The sequence below is a fragment of the Cyprinus carpio genome, chromosome A20 (genome assembly GCF_018340385.1).
Source record: "Cyprinus carpio isolate SPL01 chromosome A20, ASM1834038v1, whole genome shotgun sequence".
In the NCBI taxonomy this organism is placed as follows: Eukaryota; Metazoa; Chordata; class Actinopteri; order Cypriniformes; family Cyprinidae; genus Cyprinus; species Cyprinus carpio.
In genome coordinates, this window is record NC_056591.1 from 3,147,416 (window position 1) to 3,166,651 (window position 19,236).

General features: G+C 37.3%; 1 protein-coding gene across 1 annotated transcript in view; it reads left to right on the top strand.

Moving 5' to 3' along the window:
* LOC109053095 (ribosomal protein S6 kinase delta-1-like) overlaps positions 1 to 14,109 on the top strand; it is a 37,306-nt gene extending 23,197 nt beyond the window's left edge. The window contains 8 exon segments of the mRNA XM_042777380.1: positions 1,091 to 1,138; positions 2,405 to 2,537; positions 2,625 to 2,980; positions 2,982 to 3,855; positions 6,306 to 6,395; positions 6,509 to 6,591; positions 6,794 to 6,889; positions 12,492 to 14,109. Of these exon segments, the coding sequence (XP_042633314.1) occupies positions 1,091 to 1,138; positions 2,405 to 2,537; positions 2,625 to 2,980; positions 2,982 to 3,855; positions 6,306 to 6,395; positions 6,509 to 6,591; positions 6,794 to 6,889; positions 12,492 to 12,593 (1,782 nt within the window). The 3' untranslated portion in view covers positions 12,594 to 14,109.
* Positions 14,110 to 19,236: the final 5,127 nt, after the last annotated feature.

The following is a 19,236-nucleotide window of genomic DNA, read 5'->3' on the forward strand; positions in this document are numbered from 1 at the left end:
AAGTTTATACAATTCTTACTCTCCTATAGTAGAGAATGAGTGGAACTGTTCCTCAGGGGATCTATAGTGCACTGTCTGATGTGATACTGTAGCTGACGGCTGCATGGTTACAATTTTATCTCTAAAAGTATCAACTTTAGAAGTAAAGTAGTTCATAAAGTCATTACTGCTGTGATGCTGGGAAATGTCAACACTTGTTGAGGCTTTATTTTTCATTAATTTAGCCACTGTATTGAATAAATACCTGGGATTATGTTTGTTTTCTTCTAAAAGAGACGATTATCAATGTTTAATAGGTATTTATTTGGCTGATAATGTAGCTGAATGTGAATGCAAATGATCTGCAAAGTTGTGAAGCCGAAAGTGCACGATAAATAAAGGTATTGTCTCTCTTTAAACTGCTTCGAATTAATCGTTTGAGAATCACTGGAAAATTATGTGATATTAAATGCATATTTTGAGAAAACGAAAGCATTGTTTGACCTTGCATGCATTTAAACCTATTGTGGGAGAGACCCAAAACAATATTAAGAACCTTAAAAATGGCATAATAGAGACACTTTAAGAAAATATATATGAAGTGCATAACAGGTATTTAATAGTAGAAATAATAATGTTTAATAGGTATTTATTTGGCTGATAATTGGAATTGAAGCCCTTGTATTGATCAAGTGGGATGGCACATCCACTGATGCGTGCAGTCCTTATTGCTTGGGCTCATTATCACTGCTTGCAGCTATATTTTCTCTGTTGTGACTGCTTTCATCACAGAATCTATTTATTTTAAGCTAGAATTCATTTTTTTTACAGAAAGGTTTGCCACAGATTAGCACTGTGATGAGTGACACAAGCAAACCATGGAACTCATGTAAATTTGGTATTTAAATTTGCATGTTTAGTTCATTTGTTAAATTAGTTTCTGGTTTCCTTTCTGTTTAAAGGCTACAGTGATTCAGGGACACAGACTGTAAATATAACTTCCTAGATGAAAGGATGTTTAGAGGGCTGCATTATACAACACTTTTCTAAGAAAGTATTTTTGTTTAAATATTGTCTGATGCCTTTGTTTATAAGTGTAATTGATGTGCAGGTACTGTTGGTGATGGATAGGAAAACGCAGGAAACTTTTATTTTGAAAGTAAGTGGTCCATTTACAGTCAATAACACCCAAACAGTGCTTCTGTTTAAATTGACTGTATAATTTTTATTTACTATTTACACGTAATAGTTACATTATGTGTTACTGCATTAGATTCTTTACCAAACTGTCATTAACAAAAATGATGTCACCCTTTGCATTACAAATTCTAATTCTAATTATATTTTAATTTTGTATTTGGGATTTTGTTTTTAATGTGGGGAAAAAATACTTTACATTTTTTATTCTAACATTAAAGTAAAGTATAGGCATAAATCGCAAATTATCAGATTTTTTATTTACTATTTATTAACAATAACAGAATCAAGAAAATATTATAACAGTTATCTTTTCCATTATTGGGTTTCCCCATTTTAAAGTTTATTTTGGACATTAATTTTTCACAGTAAGTAATGCATTTACTAGTAAAAACATTTGGTATCAATATTTTTATGTAAGTATCAATCATGCAATAACGCCATTATTGCAAGTAGTCATTCTTATATATGCACTTTCACCTCTGTGTCTTATTGGTCTCTGGGTCGATTTAGAGTCAAATGTATTTTAACCGGAAATGACATTGATGATGACCTACAGACAACAAGAGAGCAAGATACAGGGCAAGGGGAATTTCAGGGATAAGAGTCGTGGGCTTACGTCATGTTGATGTTGAGTGATGTTGAGTCGGCCGACTGGTCCAGATATTTAGCATGCTAGATATTTGTTTGCCTCGGTAATGGGTCAGTGAGCCTCTTTGATGTGCCATTGAGTAGTTCATATATAAAGATTGCCGAGCGTTGATCACCTGCTGATTTCCCCCTGACCACAGCCCGACCTGTTGGTGAGCTTGTTAACTTGCAAATCAGGCTTAAAATCTTGTAGTGTGAACTAGGCATAATGTGCAAATGACAACAACTTCATGATACCCAAAACAGTTGTGTAGTGTGAAAGGAACAGCAAGTCAACGAAATTGAATATCGTCAAATGATTATTAGCATAGGGGAGACATGCAAAATGTGTTGAGTAGTGGATCCCTAGGATCTGGATTGAAAACCACTACAATACTGTGTACCTAATTTCATGAGAATTGGCCACAAGGTGACACTATACTGATAGATTCTACATTTTTGAGTAACAAATCCCATTGGAAGCAGCAGTGCCATAAAGGCCTTGTTCAGACTGTCAGCAAAAATCCAAGGAGCAAAATTTACTACAGGCCAGTGGACTCATGATTGATAAGACTTCTGTGTGTGTGTGTGTGTTCAGGGTTTAAGGAAAAGCAGTGCATGTGGACATGTTAAGAAGACTATTGTGCCTCATTCCGTGCCAAACATGGTACAACTGGAGAAATACATCATCTCAGAGGACTCTATCTTTCTTTTACTGCAGTATGCTGAGGGTGTGTTGTTTTCGTTGGTTTTGCTTTTTTCTAAATGCTAAGTGTGTAAACAGGATGTGGAGTAGTACTTCCTCTTTGTCTCTTTAGGTGGTAAATTGTGGTCTCATATCTGCAAGTATCTGCATGACAGCAGTCCTGATGAAAGCTTCAACATACCTTTCATCCAGAAAGCTCACTCTGCAGCGGTACATTCAACCATGAACCCTATGCACACTGATTCCAGCAGTGTGGATTCTCGGGGCCTAAGCCTCGGGGAGAATCCCTTAGCAGCCCAAATGCCAGACTCTGGTGCCACCTCTGAAGAGGAGTGCACCAACAGCTACTTGACGTTGTGGAATGAGTATGAGCAGGAGAGGCTGGAGCCAGACGAGGACTGCTGCTCACTCGCTCCTGTGTTAACACAGAAACATACATGTTCAGTGTTGAACACCGATCGTCTGTGCCCCCCCGATATTGATGCAGGAGCTGTGCTTCTTCACTGAGGAAGAGCAACTGGCCAGCTTTGTGGATCAATGCACACATTCGCCTGACCATACGAACCAATCAACGCCCTCGGAGCTCTTCCAAAGTGGCAGGGAAGATGCCTGCAAGCCATTGTTTGTACTCTCAGATGCTGGTGTAGAGTTCACAGAGGAGCCAGTGGAGATGATACAGGAAGTATCAGATCTCTGGAGGTCTGACAGTGATCAATGCTCAAATGATCTGGTGCCAGTGATTTCCTTTAAACAGGCTGTACTGGAGGATGCCACTGTCAGCTGTGCTATTGAGGGACAACCGCCTGATTTATTGGTCAATCTGCCAGTGCTTGAAGGGGGCACAGTGGACATGTTGGATGAAGAGCTAATTACTGGAGACATTGCTTTCGCTGCAATGGCCAAAACCTCTCCTACATTTGGCAGGCCGGATGTTCTACAGAGAGGAGAGAAAGAGGAGTTGGACCAGTCTGTTGATGTGGCCACCTTTCCTCTTCTACACAGACCTTCAAAAACACCTTTTAAAACAGACTCATTAACTCTGTCTTCCCCTGAGCTCTCTGGCACACTGAACGCAGCTGTTCCCAGAGCTCAGATGGACTTTGTCGAACATGAAGAATTGGGCTTGAGGTCCAAAGGCACTTTAGGAGAACAGGAGGATGAGGAAGTGTCGAAGTTGTTTCAAGAGCTGGATAAGTTGGCTGATGTTTCATTAGATACACGCATCCCAGAGGCACTAGCGATTAACTGGGCTGCTGACTTAGTTAAGGCTCTGGATGCTCTGCATCACGAGGGCATTATATGCCGAGACCTGAACCCCAGCAACATACTTCTAAACCACGCAGGTGAATCAATCACTTACTCACTGCATACTGTTGAATCATACTTCATTACACTATTTAAGACCCCATGTTTTTTCTTTTTTCTTCTTCTTCTTTTCTTCTTTTTTTGTCTTCATATTGGCCTTTGAGAAAATCATTTATATGTTAGAATACTCCTATTAGTTTATGTAAGTTTTTAACAGATATAAACATTTGAAATTTACAGTCTAGTACTAGTTCCTCTGACACCAATTATAACAAATAAAATAAAATGCACCAAATTATGAGCTGAAGCGGATGAAAAAGAAGTAAGCCGTCCGAGTTTTGTCGGAGGAAAGGGGAGGTTTTTATAGTTTCAGCTGTCAGTGAGATCGACCCAGCCACAAACCCAACAGCAGGGAAGCACAAAAACTACCCAACACTGGAAAAAAACAACCCAACAGACTCGGTTGAATAGAAAAAATTGCCCAGCATTTTTAGAGTGTACTAGTAGCCAGGTGATGACCAGTTTTTTGTGTATTATGAGTGTGTTTTTGAATTATTTACTGGACTAAAAATAACATTACATTCTAAAGGATCCTAGGAATTCCTTAAGAATTAAGGTGGCTGTTTATTTTCAACTATGTGAATGTCTCAGTAGAGCATTATTTGTTTCTTTGGTACATGGTACTGTGGACAATAGTGGGTTTGGAAAAGCAAACATTTTCAAAACCAGATGTTAATTTAAACAACCTGCAAATATATTTCTTGATGAATACGGCTTGGGATTGGATTACTTTCTAAGTCTGGTGTAGCATACTGGACGGGACAGCCAGCTATCTGCCCATAGTGTAAAGAACCGTGGCCACTTGATAATATGGCAGGACTGCAAGTTCACCTCAGGGAATCACAGGGAGTTCATAAAAAAAAAAAAAAAAAAAAATTAAATATATATATATATATATATATATATATATATATATATATATATATATATATATATATATATATATATATATATAATATGATTAGATATCAAGAAATTACTCCTCTTTCAATGTTTTGGTTCATCATGCTCACATGTTGATCAAAATTCCTTTGCTTAACACCAAAAAGTTTTATTACATTTTATTTTGTTACTTTTGGAAGGGGGTCATCACTTTTGCAATGCAACATTTTATTACTTTTAGAAACTCTTATTTTCATTAATAATTTTGACATACTTATTTGCTAAGTGATTAAGCAGATTTGATGCAACATTGTATTTCCAAAGAACACTAATGTTATTATTTATATATTATTATTATTATTATTATTATTATGTTATATTACAATTATTATTATTTTTTTAATTGCCTTACATCTTGACTGTGTGTGTAAACAGCATATATCATTCATGAAATAATTTTGTGTGGTCTTGAGTTTAGTGGTTGACAGCCAATGCCGATATCTTAGAAAGCAGGGGGGGCAATAGCCGATATAAAGCCAATATAATTTTTATTATTATTAATAATAGTTTTTAAGAAATTTGAAATCAATTGACAGTGGATTAAAAAATAAATGTGTAAAATAAACAGACTTATACTTTAGATGACAAAGTATTTTTCCACAAATAAATAAATATTTTATAAAAATATAATTAAAAAGGAAGTAAACTAACCAACAGGGCATTCAGTATTCTGGGAAGTTTGTGTGGATTTGGAATCATATTTTTCAAATAAAGCCAGGGTAACACTCATTTTACATACAGCACACAGTGAAAATGACATGAATATTACAGTGGGCAAATGCATTAATTTGACACAGCACAATTTGAAATCACGAGTTTGAAGTTTAAAGCATTCAGTTCACACGGACCGACCGTCACATAGCGATAACAGGATCTCACGTGATAATGCTGGATAAAAATGCACACTTAACAGGATCCCACAGCAGGATTCGACTAAGTTTGCAAGGTTTGTGATATTAAATGTGAATTATTCATTCAATGATTTGTTTAAATTATACAAATGCATATTTGCTTAATGCTGACGGCAAACTAGAAAGTATTATAATATTTGCCTTTCTTTTACTAATAATATAAAAGCAATCATTATCATACTTTGTGTATACATTAATTCCTTTGTTTAACTGTTATATCAGGTTATTAGACAGACTTCTATCCGTTTTAGACAGAGCTGTTAACAATGACAGTGAACAAGAGGGAGAATGTGAGCACTGTGTGTGCTCTAGCACTGCAGTTCTCAGCACCGTCAAAATAAAAGTCCTGCCTCGAACACATCGGCCAAGCAGATGAACTTATCAGCCGATATTTGGTATTTTTCTAATATTGGCATCGGCCGATAAGTGTTTCTTGGCGATATATCGGTCGACCACTACCTGAGTTACAACTAAAGAGACTAGCACACACTACATAACTTTATTAATTTAATTAAAGCTATGGTGTAATTTCATCAGAGTTTGATTGACAGGCACTAACCCACTCTCTTTCTCAGGTCGTGTGCAGCTCACCTATTTTTGTAGTTGGAGTGAGGTAGAGGAATCATGTGATCCTGACGCCATCTCTAAGATGTACTGTGCACCAGGTCAGCTTGTCAACCTTATAGGCACTTCCTTTAGGCACAGTCTGTGCCCTTTCATTAAATGCACTGTATTTTAATTTTGTTTAGTCTAAAGTGATAAATTCTGTGTCATTTAGAAGTGGGTGGAATCTGCGAAGAGACATTAGTGTGTGATTGGTGGAGTTTGGGAGCCCTTTTATTTGAGCTCATTGTTGGAAAGGTGAGAGTATTTCATCAACAGATGCATTATTCTCAGTGGATCATTTTAAAATGTATTTATATATTGATTTCAGTGTGGCAAATTATAATGAAGGGGGCTATGTGATTTCTATGTATCTCTGTTTAAATATAAAAAATCTAAATGTTGAAACACTTAAATTTGTTGTTCATGTAGAATTTGGTGTCTGTGTGTGTGTGTTTAGTCTCTATATCAGTGTCATCCTGCTGGCATTGGAAGACACTCATCCCTGAACATCCCAGAGTTTGTGTCAGAGGAAGCACGCTCTCTGCTGGAACAGGTATGTATTACCGTGGTGGAAAATTAATATATGCCACCGAGCAAACAGAAATGAGGGAACATAGTGACCAAAGTGTCAGGCTTCCCCTCCCTTTCTGAGGCCATTTCATCATAGGGAGATGCATAACCTGTTAATGATTTGCGCCCTACTCTGTTTAAATGGTAACATACCTCACTTGTTGGCCTGTCTGAAACAACCGCGGTTAGATTAAAAAAAAATCACGATTAGACGGATATTTAATTATTATTATTATTATTATTATTATTAACAATTATTGACGGCACAAGGGGGAGTCATACACCAAAAGAAACAATAGCACCAGTTTGGTTTTCATGCACTGTATAGCCTATATCATCTAAAGCCATTCCTTATCTTAATGTGAGGGACAAAATTATATTTACATTGTTAAATTTAAGGGTGTATTCACACCTGTCTTGTTTGGTTCGATTGAAACGAACTCTGGTTCGTTTCCCCCCTTGGTGCGGATCTTTTTGGCAGGTGTGAATACAGCAATCGCACTCTGGTGCGCACCAAACAACCGAACTAAGACCCAGCTGAAGAGGTGGTCTCGGTTCGGTACAAAAACGAACTCTGGTACGTTTAAGGTGTGAATATGATCCAACCTCGATCCGACCCAATTGCAGAAAGCACTGCACCTTTTGAGTTAGCAGGCTCCCGTAGCTCCAGGTTTACGGTAGAGGTCTCCCATCCAGACGGGGCCGACATGCTAAGTCCATTCTGGCAGGGCTCTGGCTATTTATTTATTTATTTTTTTTTTTTTTTACAGATCGGGCTCGGGCTCATTTAGCTTCTTTTATTGTGCCCATAGCCTATACGCGCAGAGCACACATAGGTTACTGTATGAAATACTGTTATAATGATTATAGGCTATTATAAATATGATACGCAAAGCATATACGCACGCATTAGCATACAGGTGACAGTTGACCATGCAGAGCATCAGGGAGAAGTTGGAGCGTGGCGAGTTATTTAAAGTTCCCAATGCTTCGGGAAAAGCTGCATTTTGAAATAGTTTTGATTTGATTACCACGACAAACAACAAGCCAATCGCTGAGTTTTGTTTTATTTTTGTGAAGCGCTCCTATTCAAGACCAGACGGCATAAAGCGCATCATGTTTGTTTTCTTTATTTAATTAAAGCACAACGTTTTGTTGATATTGTGAGTGAACAAAAATAAAAGTAGACCCTTTACAGTTACGAATGATGAATTACTCTTACTGTACGAGCATAAATAAAGGCGTATCCACAGAAAACATGCAAGTGATCACGCTGGCGCCTCTATGTCCTGCAAAGCGCATATAGCTTCCACTCTCCGCACAAACTATTGGATATAGCGCACATTTATCTAGGTTTAAAGTTGAAACATTGTTATATGCTTGAACTGTTTTAGTATATCTATGGATTTTATTTTAGGCAAGTCGTGATATTTGAGAAGGCTAAATTGATCAAACATATATGATCAGCTTACTGTCTGCCGCTGGCCGCTTGGTCATTACTTTAAAAAACAAAAACTTATATTTAAAAAACAAAACATGCTCCAAACTGTTTTTTTTTTTTTTTTTTTTTTTTAAATTAGGAGCAGGGCTCTAGTTTACGGACGATCACGCAGTTAGCTGACACTTGCAAAAGCCTGCAATTGCTTTCCTATGCGCGCTGTTTTTTTTAAGTTTCACTTTCGTTTTCTTTATACCTATTCTGCCAGTGCCATGTCATAATGCACACGTGTGGTTTTGTTTACAATTTCTGGTTCACTTGCAAAAACGGCAGTGTGAAAGCGAACCAAAAAAAAAAAAAAATCAACATTGTATTTGTTCCGGACCAAAGCAAGTGAACTAGCAGACTTTCCTGGTGTGAATACACCCTAAGTTTAATGAAATTGATCTTCCTTTTGCTGCAGCTGTCAGTTATTCTCCGCTCAGCATTCAATAAGCACGTCACGTTCAGTTATGACAGTCAGCACAGTAAAACTCTCTCTACAAGATGATATATTACCAATATAATACTTAATGTATAGATGAAGGTCTGAGGATTCACATAAAATTACATCTTGCTGGAGTTCATTGCTCTCTCATTTCTCTTCTCTTTGTTTGTACAGTGTGGTGTGCAGGGCGCTGTGACTTATGTTGCTTCAAGCACATCATTCTGCACCCTAGATGTGCATAAGAGCTTTGTGCTGTTCTGTTTGAAGCGTTTCACATTATCAGAGCTTAAAGTTCTCCGGCAACGTGCCGGATCTCTGGCGTGCAGCATTTGGCTGCAAAAAAAAAAAATAATAATCCTACATTTAAAAAAAAACTTGTTGATATCAGTTTCGAGTCCATGAGTTCACCTACCAATGGTATGAGAGCAGAACTCACTCTCAACCAAACTAACATTACTAGCCAATCAGAATTTTTTGCTCTTATAAATATGAGACACGTATAATAGTATCCAATTGCAGAGTCGCAGCCCTGATGAATGGAGAAGCGCAACACGGACACGTTGAAAAAGCTGCAAGGTACCATGGTCAAAGATGTCCATATAATGCATATTTATATAGGGAAACTAATTAAAAAGCAGCGGAGCTTTGTAAACAGCTCAGAGTAATCATGTCGTCTCCATAAAATGATAAGATCGCCAGAACAAATTTACCGGGATTTTTTAAAAGGTCCTGTTCACACATGATCTATTAATGGTAACTTACCGGTAATTTACCAGTGAAGACTGTATGTGTGAAAGGGACTAAACTATTCCTCTGTATATGCTGTGAATTTGAATTGCTTAACGTTCATCTGGGGAAACGGTGTGCATTATCTCACTAGATTTGTAACGTAAATCATTTATAAACCTTTGGCAACACGGGAAAATACATAAACCTGTTTGTAAATATGCCATTTATTGTTCATCGCGATTTCAAAATAAACGTTTCTGAGTTTGCATGTGGCCAAATATTAAAATTAAATGGATTTAAACATTGTTTAATCACGCTGTAAAGTGAAACGTCACCAGGCAGTTGGCGCCCTCTGCAGGTATTTGTTTTAATAATGTATTTAAGTTGGTTATGTTCATATTACATATAGGATTATTTCATTATGTATTTTAACGGTGTTGTTCAATAAATCAATATAATTACATTTTGATATTTTAGTTGAGCCAATTATTATTGGCTCATCATTAGTTTATATATAAATAGTCATACTAAAGCCTGGTTTTCACTTGGGTCTCTTTATGTTACTAAAAATATCAGATTGCTCAGTTGTCAAAATAATCAGTAGATTAATTGATTACCAAAATAATAATTTTTAACAGCCCTAGATTAGTTAAAATATTTAAAAATACAACTGCATTGTTTTACTTTTTGTAATTAAAAGACAAATATTTTGTCATTGAAAATTTGTTCTAGTGAACCAAATATCTGTATTTTGTATCATCTTTCTGTATTGTCACACCCCTAGTGTCGATAAGCAGTGATATAGCTTTCCAAGTGTATGGTATAGCTTTCATTCTTCAGGTCAACAATATAGTCATGACAAAAAAAAAAAAACGGTTTGAATAAGGAAAGCAATAACTTTGCCATAGTATCCTTTCAAATGTTAAAGAAAGGACCCCACCGCCCCGCCCCTTGAAAAAAGTTCAGGCACAGGATTGTTTTTTTTTGTTTTTTTGCTTTAACCCCTGCATTATCAAAGTTTTGCACACAGAAAGATTATTAGAAGGTTTTATTTTTCCCATGATTTCTTTCTTATTTTCATGAATGTATTTTGTAAGAATACAAATAGTTAACAGAACCACTGTATAGTTTGTATAATTTGCATGTTTGATTTTTTTTTTGAGATATTGTTTTTGCTGCTAAATTATACAGTCTGCTAGTTTAATTTCATAGCTTCTATATTTTTATTCAAATTTAGTGTTTCTCTGTAATGAGGAAGGGAGTATTTAGTGCAATTGTGTTTAACAAAGGGTTTAAAAAAAGATTGACCGTTAGTTCCACAAACACAGTATTGATATTCTGTAGTGATGTAGGAAAAAAAATAGCGCTGGTGTTGGATTGGTATTGGCTGATTCTTAGAATTTGGAATACTCTATGTAATCTTACACTGCATAATAACTCAAAAAGATACCCTTAAATTAATCACAATTATATAATGAAAGCCATAAAAAACAGACAATTATGCATAATAACTCAAGCCCCATAAAAAACAGACAATTAATCGTGATAATCATCATAATTGCTAGACAATTAGCCCTACTCACTTGTTTGCACATACTGTTAATAGACTGTTCTTTCTAGTTGGAAGGCAAAGTGGGTCTTAAAGGGGTCAGGAATTAAGGAATCTTTTCCACTGCCAGACCAAACGGTTCTTGGTGCTTAAATGGTTCCATTCTGTGCCGGTCCCGGCAATTCAGCAGGGATATGGTTTAGTTTTCCACTGCGGGGCTGATAACAGAGTTTGAAATACAAACGCATCAGTTGTAATGCAAGTGTTTACATATGGTTTGAGATGTAAATAGAAACTGCGTTATAGAGGGTTATAATGTATTTATGTTTATTTTTATGGAGTATGGTAATTTGATATGTAAAGAGAGAAAGTAGCAGCCAGACAACAGACAAGTGACCGATCCTGAGATCTCTACACGCACTAATATTCCCTGATCTTCTGATATATATGACATATAAGAGGTCATTCTACTATGAAAACATTCTCTAGATTTCAGAAATCGAAACATCCTTGTTAGTTTCAAAAACACTTTTTTTGTAACCAAGCTGACCAAAAATTTTTTTTTTGTTTATGTTTTTTTTACATAACAGATGAATACATCAGCACAAGAAAACCTACAAAGGCAAATAGAGCAGTAGAGCATTATTTGTTTGTTTAGTACATTTCATCATTGATTCTTTGGTAAACCAACGCAATTTGACTTAGGCTTTGCAAACAGACTTTGACAGAAAGATATAGACCTGACATTAATGCTGTGATATGGAAGGATTAACGTGCAGTCAGAATTCTTTCTTTTCATGGAATGTCTGTGATATGAATGCCATTAAAGCATTATGGAACAATGAACAAGCAGGTATTCTACAAGAGAAACATTTCATTATTGTTAAAAACCAAAAACGTAGATTAGGTTAGTCAAATTTATTGACATCCAGAAATTCACATTAGAAAACTAACCATTTTAAATAAAAAAAATAAGGATGTTACATTATTTTTTTGCATCCGCTTTGATATTTGGAGGGCACAAGTTTTATGAAGAATGAAAACCGATGGAAATTATACATTGGTGCACTACTGCTATTACACTACTGCAGTTGTACATGTTGAATATTCTTCAGAATCTGAACCATTGAACTTGTGAAAGCAAAAAAAAAAAAAAAAAAAAAAACATTGAAATATTATAGGTGGTATTTTTAAACAGACTGAATACTGAAATGAGCACTGTAAAGTATATATGAATTGAGTTTGGGAAATGTTTCCAAGTGTATAGTGGGGGCAGGGGAGGATTGACTATTGATTTAAAGAAATTACATTCTACTGTAACCATCACTCACTCTCTCACTCTCTCTCTTTCTCTCTCTCTCTCTCTGTTTCTCTCTCTGTAGCTGTTACAGTATAATCCAGTGGAGCGGCTGGGTGCAGGAGTAGCCGGTGTAGAGGATATTAAGTCTCATCCATTCTTTTCTCATGTGAACTGGACCAAGTAAACTATTAGATACACTTGAATGATATGAATGATCAAAATTGACTGATAAATGTCCATGTGTACAAAAACATGATAAATGATGCAGAACACATGCTATTTCACATAGAATCTTACCTACAAATGGCCAAAGCTCATTGTCAACCGTGAGGAAGTTACAGTGTGCCACACAGGAAGTTTCTGTTTATATCAGACATACACATATACTGTACAAAACTGTAAACGTGTGTGGGTGATAAATTGAAAGTGTTTACAAAAAGCAGCTGGCAAATTTCACTGCATTGAACATCTTTAGCATGTGCTAGAAGGACATTTATGGAATGATCCTGGTCAGTTGTTTAACTGAAATTTATCACAGGCTCTACATATTCTCTTCTAACCCATCTGATGCTCTGTTTTATTCATTAAATTTCACTCACTGTCAATGGGCTTATATTGGTTCTTTCACTTGATGTGTTACTTTCTCAAGGGTGCTATACACTCTTTCAGACAAATATAACTGCAGAATCAACTCAAGTCACTTTTATTTCTATATCGCTTTATATAATACAGATTGTGTCAAAGCTGCTTCACAGAGATAAAAGGCAGAATCAGTTATGCAAACTCAACAATTCTGCTAAAGAAGACGACAGTATCATTATTTAGCTCAAGTCAGTTCAGAGCACAATGGTATGAACAGCTGCTTTTAAAAGGTGCTTGAGGTGCTTGTGCAGTAAATGATCTGTGTATGTCTGTTGTCTGAGTAAGGCAGAATAAAAATGATACTGAGAACAAGAGTGATGAGAGAAGGGAGCACATTAGGAAATAAGTTGAACCATGTGATTAAATATATCAGACTTTGAATTCAGTATGTATATTACGATTGTTCTGGTATGCTTTTAGAACAATTTGATTCCTAAATCTGAATTGTAGTAGTAACAGGATGCAGAATTGCAATTTGAATTAAAATTTAATGAAGTAGTTTTGAAAACAATAAAAATCTTTGAAAGTTTATTGACCTTACAGACAGACAGAAAGAATGAAAGATTTTTTTAAATTGGAGTTCAGTACATCCTCCTGTTGAGTGTGGCTAATTCAATTCAGGTGAAGCACAAGAGTGCTGCTCATGGGGCTATCGGCTCTGACAATAGATGTGTATTTAAAACATTTATTACAAAAACATATTCAAACATACTGATTTTGTCAGTAAAATGATCCGAACTTTCCATCACTAGTGTATATCACTAGCACTCCCATTGGAGTTGCTTTTTTTTAATTAAAGTTTTAGACTTTTTTTAAGCAGGTCCTCAACCCAATTACATGCTCCACACTTCACCACAATAAGAACTCGCATAAAATAAGCCAGTAGAAAGTATTTTAAAATGGCCACATAATAAAGCATTAAACATCAAAAAGTCTCCCTATTATATAATTTTACTAAAAAATGCATAAAATAACACTTTATTTCAAAATAGTTTCTCCCCATATCCAGTCCTGTGCAAAGCATGATGGGAAGTGTAAAACTTATTTTGAGGTACTTGATTGAAACATCTCTTTCTTTCAAAATGAATACATCAAGTTAAGCCAAAAAGCAACCATTTCAAGTCACTTTAACAAGATGCAGTCATGTTTGAATGACAAACCTGATACATGGTGTTAAATCAAAATGAATGTTTTATTTATTTATTTATTTATTTTTTTTTTTAATTTGAGTGCAGCATGAAATAAAATGAGTCTAAAAATGTGAATGTAACTGTTTTTAAGGCAACACAGATTCATTTGGTAACACTTTATTTTAGGGACCAATTCTCACTATTACCTAGCATCCATGTTACTAGCATATTGGCTGTTTAGTAGTACTTATAAAACACATATTAATTCATTTTTTGAAAGAGTGTTTACATTCCTCCACAAGCGCACATGAGCACAGCTTTACAGAAACTCGCTGATCAGATCAAAGAGACAGAACAACAACACCCGGACTCTGTTTTAATCATTCTTGGGGACTTTTATAAAGCCAGTCTCTCCCATGAACTAACAAAATACAGACAGCATGTTACATGTCCCACCAGAGACAGTAATATACTAGATCACTGTTACACAGCAATAAAAGATGCATATCACTTTGGGGCTCTCTGATCACTGCCTGGTTCATGTTATACCAACCTACAGACAAAAACTTAAATCAGCTAAACCTGTAGTAAAGACTTTTAAAGAGATGGACTAATGAAACAGAGTGGGCTTTAAAAGCCTGTTTTGACCTCACCGATTGGAGTGTTTTTGAAGCTGCTACCACCGATCTGGATGAACTCACAGAGACTATAACATCCTACATTAGTTTCTGTGAGGATATACAGGTGCTGGTCATATAATTAGAATATCATCAAAAAGTTGATTTGTTTCACTAATTCCATTCAAAAAGTGAAACTTGTATATTATATTCATTCATTACACACAGACTGATGTATTTCAAATGTTTATTTCTTTTAATTTTGATGATTATAACTGACAACTAAGGAACATCCCAAATTCAGTATCTCAGAAAATTAGAATATTGTGAAAAGGTTCAACATTGAAGACACCTGGTGCCAAACTCTAATCAGCTAATTAACTCAAAACACCTGCAAAGGCCTTTAAATGGTCTCTCAGTCTAGTTCTGTAGGCTACACAATCATGGGGAAGACTGCTGACTTGACAGTTGTCCAAAAGACGACCACTGACACCTTGCACAAGGAGAGCAAGACACAAAAGGTCATTGCAAAAGAGGCTGGCTGTTCACAGAGCTCTGTGTCCAAGCACATTAATAGAGCAGAGAAGGGAAGGAAAAGATGTGGTAGAAAAAGTTTACAAGCAATAGGGATAACCGCACCCTGGAGAGGATTGTGAAACAAAACCCATTTAAAAATGTGGGGGAGATTCACAAAGAGTGGACTGCAGCTGGTCAGTGCTTCAAGAACCACTACGCACAGATGTATGCAAGACATGGGTTTCAGCTGTCACATTTCTTGTGTCAAGCCACTCTTGAACAACAGACTGCGTCAGAAGTGTCTCGCTTCAAAAAGGACTGGACTGCTGCTGAGTGGTCCAAAGTTATGTTCTCTGATGAAAGTAAATTTTGCATTTCCTTTGGAATCAGGGTCCCAGAGTCTGGAGGAAGAGAGGAGAGGCACACAATCCATGTTGCTTGAGGTCCAGTGTAAAGTTTCCACAGTCAGTGATGGTTTGGGGTGCCATGTCATCTGCTGGTGTTGGTCCACTGTGTTTTCTGAGGTCCAAGGTCAACGCAGCCGTATACCAGGAAGTTATAGAGCACTTCATGCTTCCTGCTGCTGACCAACTTTATGGAGATGCAGATTTCATTTTCCAACAGGACTTGGCACCTGCACACAGTGCCAAAGCTACCAGTACCTGGTTTAAGGACCATGGTATCCCTGTTCTTAATTGGCCAGCAAACTCGCCTGACCTTAAAATCTATGGGGTATTGTGAAGAGGAAGATGCGATATGCCAGACCCAAGAATGCAGAAGAGCTGAAGGCCACTATCAGAGCAACCTGGGCTCTCACAACACCTGAGCAGTGCCACAGACTGATCGACTCCATGCTACTCCGCATTGCTGCAGTAATTCAGACAAAAGGAGCCCCAACTAAGTATTGAGTGCTGTACATGCTCATACTTTTCAGTTGGCCAAGATGTCTAAAAATCCTTTCTTTGTATTGGTCTTAAGTAATATTCTTATTTTCTGAGATACTGAATTTGGGATTTCCATTAGTTGTCAGTTATAATCATCAAAATGAAAAGAAATAAACATTTGAAATATATCAGTCTGTGTGTAATGAATATACAATACAATACGTATAATATACAAGTTTCACTTTTTGAATGGAATCAGTGAAATAAATCAACTTTTTGATGATATTCTAATTATATGACCAGCACCTGTATGCATTCCTACCAGGACTTATTTAACATTCAACAATGATAAGCCATGGTCTACAGCAAAACTCAGACATCTTCATTGGGCCAAAGAGGATGCCTACAGAAATGGGAACAGAGTCTTGTACAATCAGGCCAGGAACACACTGAATAAAGAGATTAGAGTGGCTAAAAGGATCTACGCTAAAAAGTTGGAAGTTCAGTTCACTTCCAATGACTCAACTTTAGTGTGGAAAGGTCTAAGAGCCATCACAAACTACAAGACACCTACAAAACTACAAAACAACTTGCTGATGACCTGAATGAGTTTTATTGTAGATTTAAAACACCCCACACCCATTTTGACCATCTCTCTACAGAACCGTTTACACCTCCTGCTCCCCCCCCCCTGCACTTCAAATCATTGAGTACAGTATGATGTGTGCCAGGTTTTCAGGAAGAACAAAAGAAGAAAGGCACCAAAGGCTGTCTGAAAACCTGTGCTGATCAGCTGGCCGCCATATTTTCACAGATCTTCAACAGATCTCTGGAGTTGTGTGAAGTCCATTCCTGCTTCAAACACTCCACCATCATCCCCGTTCCAAAGAAGCCCAAGATAACAAGACTTAGCAACTACAGACCTGTGGCTCTAACGTCTGTCGTCATGAAGTCGTTTGAAAAACTGGTTCTGGCTTATCTGAAGGACATCAAGGACAACAAACAGGTCCAAGGATGATGCAGTCAACATGGGACTGCACTTCATCCTGCAACATCTGGACAAAACAGGGACTTATGTGAGGATCCTGTTTGTGGACTTCAGATCGGCTTTCAATACCATCATCCCAACAGCCCTCCAGACCAAACTGACCCAGCTCTCTGTTCCTAGCTCTATCTGTCAGTGGATCACCAGCTTTCTGACAGATAGGCAACAGCTAGTGAGACTGGAGAAATACATGTCAAACAGCCGCTCCACCAACACTGGTGGTGCCCCTGGGGTGTGTTTTCTCTCCACTGTGCTTTTCTCTGTGTACAAATGTGTGTGCATCTATAGAGATGTGACAGGAGCAGCTAAAACAGTTCTACTCAGCCGTCATTGAGTCTGTCCTGTGCACTTCAATAACTGTCTGGTTTGGCTCAACTACAGAATCAGATATCAGAAGACTATAGAGGATGGTTTGGACTGCTGAAAGGATTATTGGTGCTTCCCTGCCCACCCTTCAAGAACTGTATATATCCAGAGTGAGGAAAAGGGCTCAGAAAATCACTCTGGATCCCTCACATCAAAGTTATCCCCTTTTTGAACTTTTGCCATCTGGCCAGTGCTTCAGAGCCGCAAATACCAGGACAGCCAGGCAAAAGAACAGTTTCTTTCCCCAGTCAATCTACCTCATGAAGTTAAATGTTCTCCATTTATGCAATAAAATTGTGCAATAACCTTATATTTATTTTTTACCACCTCCATCATAGTACATCCCTGCATCTCACTCTGTTCTGTTCCATTATCATCTATAACACAACTGTTCAAAATATATATATATATATATATATATATTTTTCAATATTGTCTATTTATATTTACATATTTTTTTGTCTGTGTGTTGTTGTTGTCTCTGTGTACTGGAAGCTTATGTTACTAAAACAAATTCATTGTATGCGCAAACATACTTGGCAATAATGCTCTTTATGATTCTGATTCTGATTTTTCTATTTTAGATCCCTTAATCCTACCCCATACCTAAACTTAACAACTATCTTACAAACTATTAATAAGCAGCAAATTAGAAGTTTATTGAGTTAAAAGTCATAGTTAATAGTTAGTTCATAGTGAGAACTGGATGAATACTTTAAGGGTTAGGACTTGGATGGAGTGATTATGTTATGATAAATGATTTCATCAGTAAATTATAGTATAACAAACATTCTTGTGTTAAGTGTCATCTGTCTTTTTGTTAAACAAAATTGCTGAACTTCATCACCAATCTTTATTTCAACCGATCTGCAACAGTAGAACTGACTAAATAACATGGATCTAGCAGCAAAGAGAATCCTCCTCCAGTTGCAGGGGAACCAGTCTCTAGAGAGGCACACAGGAATTTCTGGACCTTTGCCATCTTGTCCCTTATGATGACAACTGCTTTTTCAGACAAGCCTCAACACGAAAATGAGATTGTGCTTACCCAGAAACAAGCCTCTAGGGATTTTCATGGAGTATATGGAGTGGGTACTCCTCCACAACCGTTCCACATTTACCATCTGCAAGAGCAAGAAAGAGATCAGTGCACCAACCCCTTCCACCAGACCAGTGACTGGAGTGTTGACCCGTTTGCTCTGCCTAGACCACAGATGGCCAACATCGGTCCTGGAGAGCCACAGTCCTGCAGAGTTTTGCTCTAACCTTGATTAAAAACTCATCCTACCTATACCTTTCTAGTAACCCTTTTGACCTTGATTAGCTCTTTTTGCCTTGGTCAGTCATCACTCTGCCTGCACCACAGACTTCTGGGCCTTCAGCTACGCTTCATCCATCCACCCCCTTGGCTCCACCTTGGTCCTCGGTCGCTTTGTCTTCACCTCAGACCTCCAGCACCCTGGCTCCACCAGCTTGGTCTCCAGGACCTTCAGTGTTGCCCGGTCTCTATGGCTCTTCAGCTCTGTCTGGGTGAGCTTGCCTCCTGGTCCTTCTGAGGGTCCACCCTGGCTTTTCCCACCTTCATTTCCTTCCTGGCCCTGACTTACCTGTATCCCGATTCTGCGTC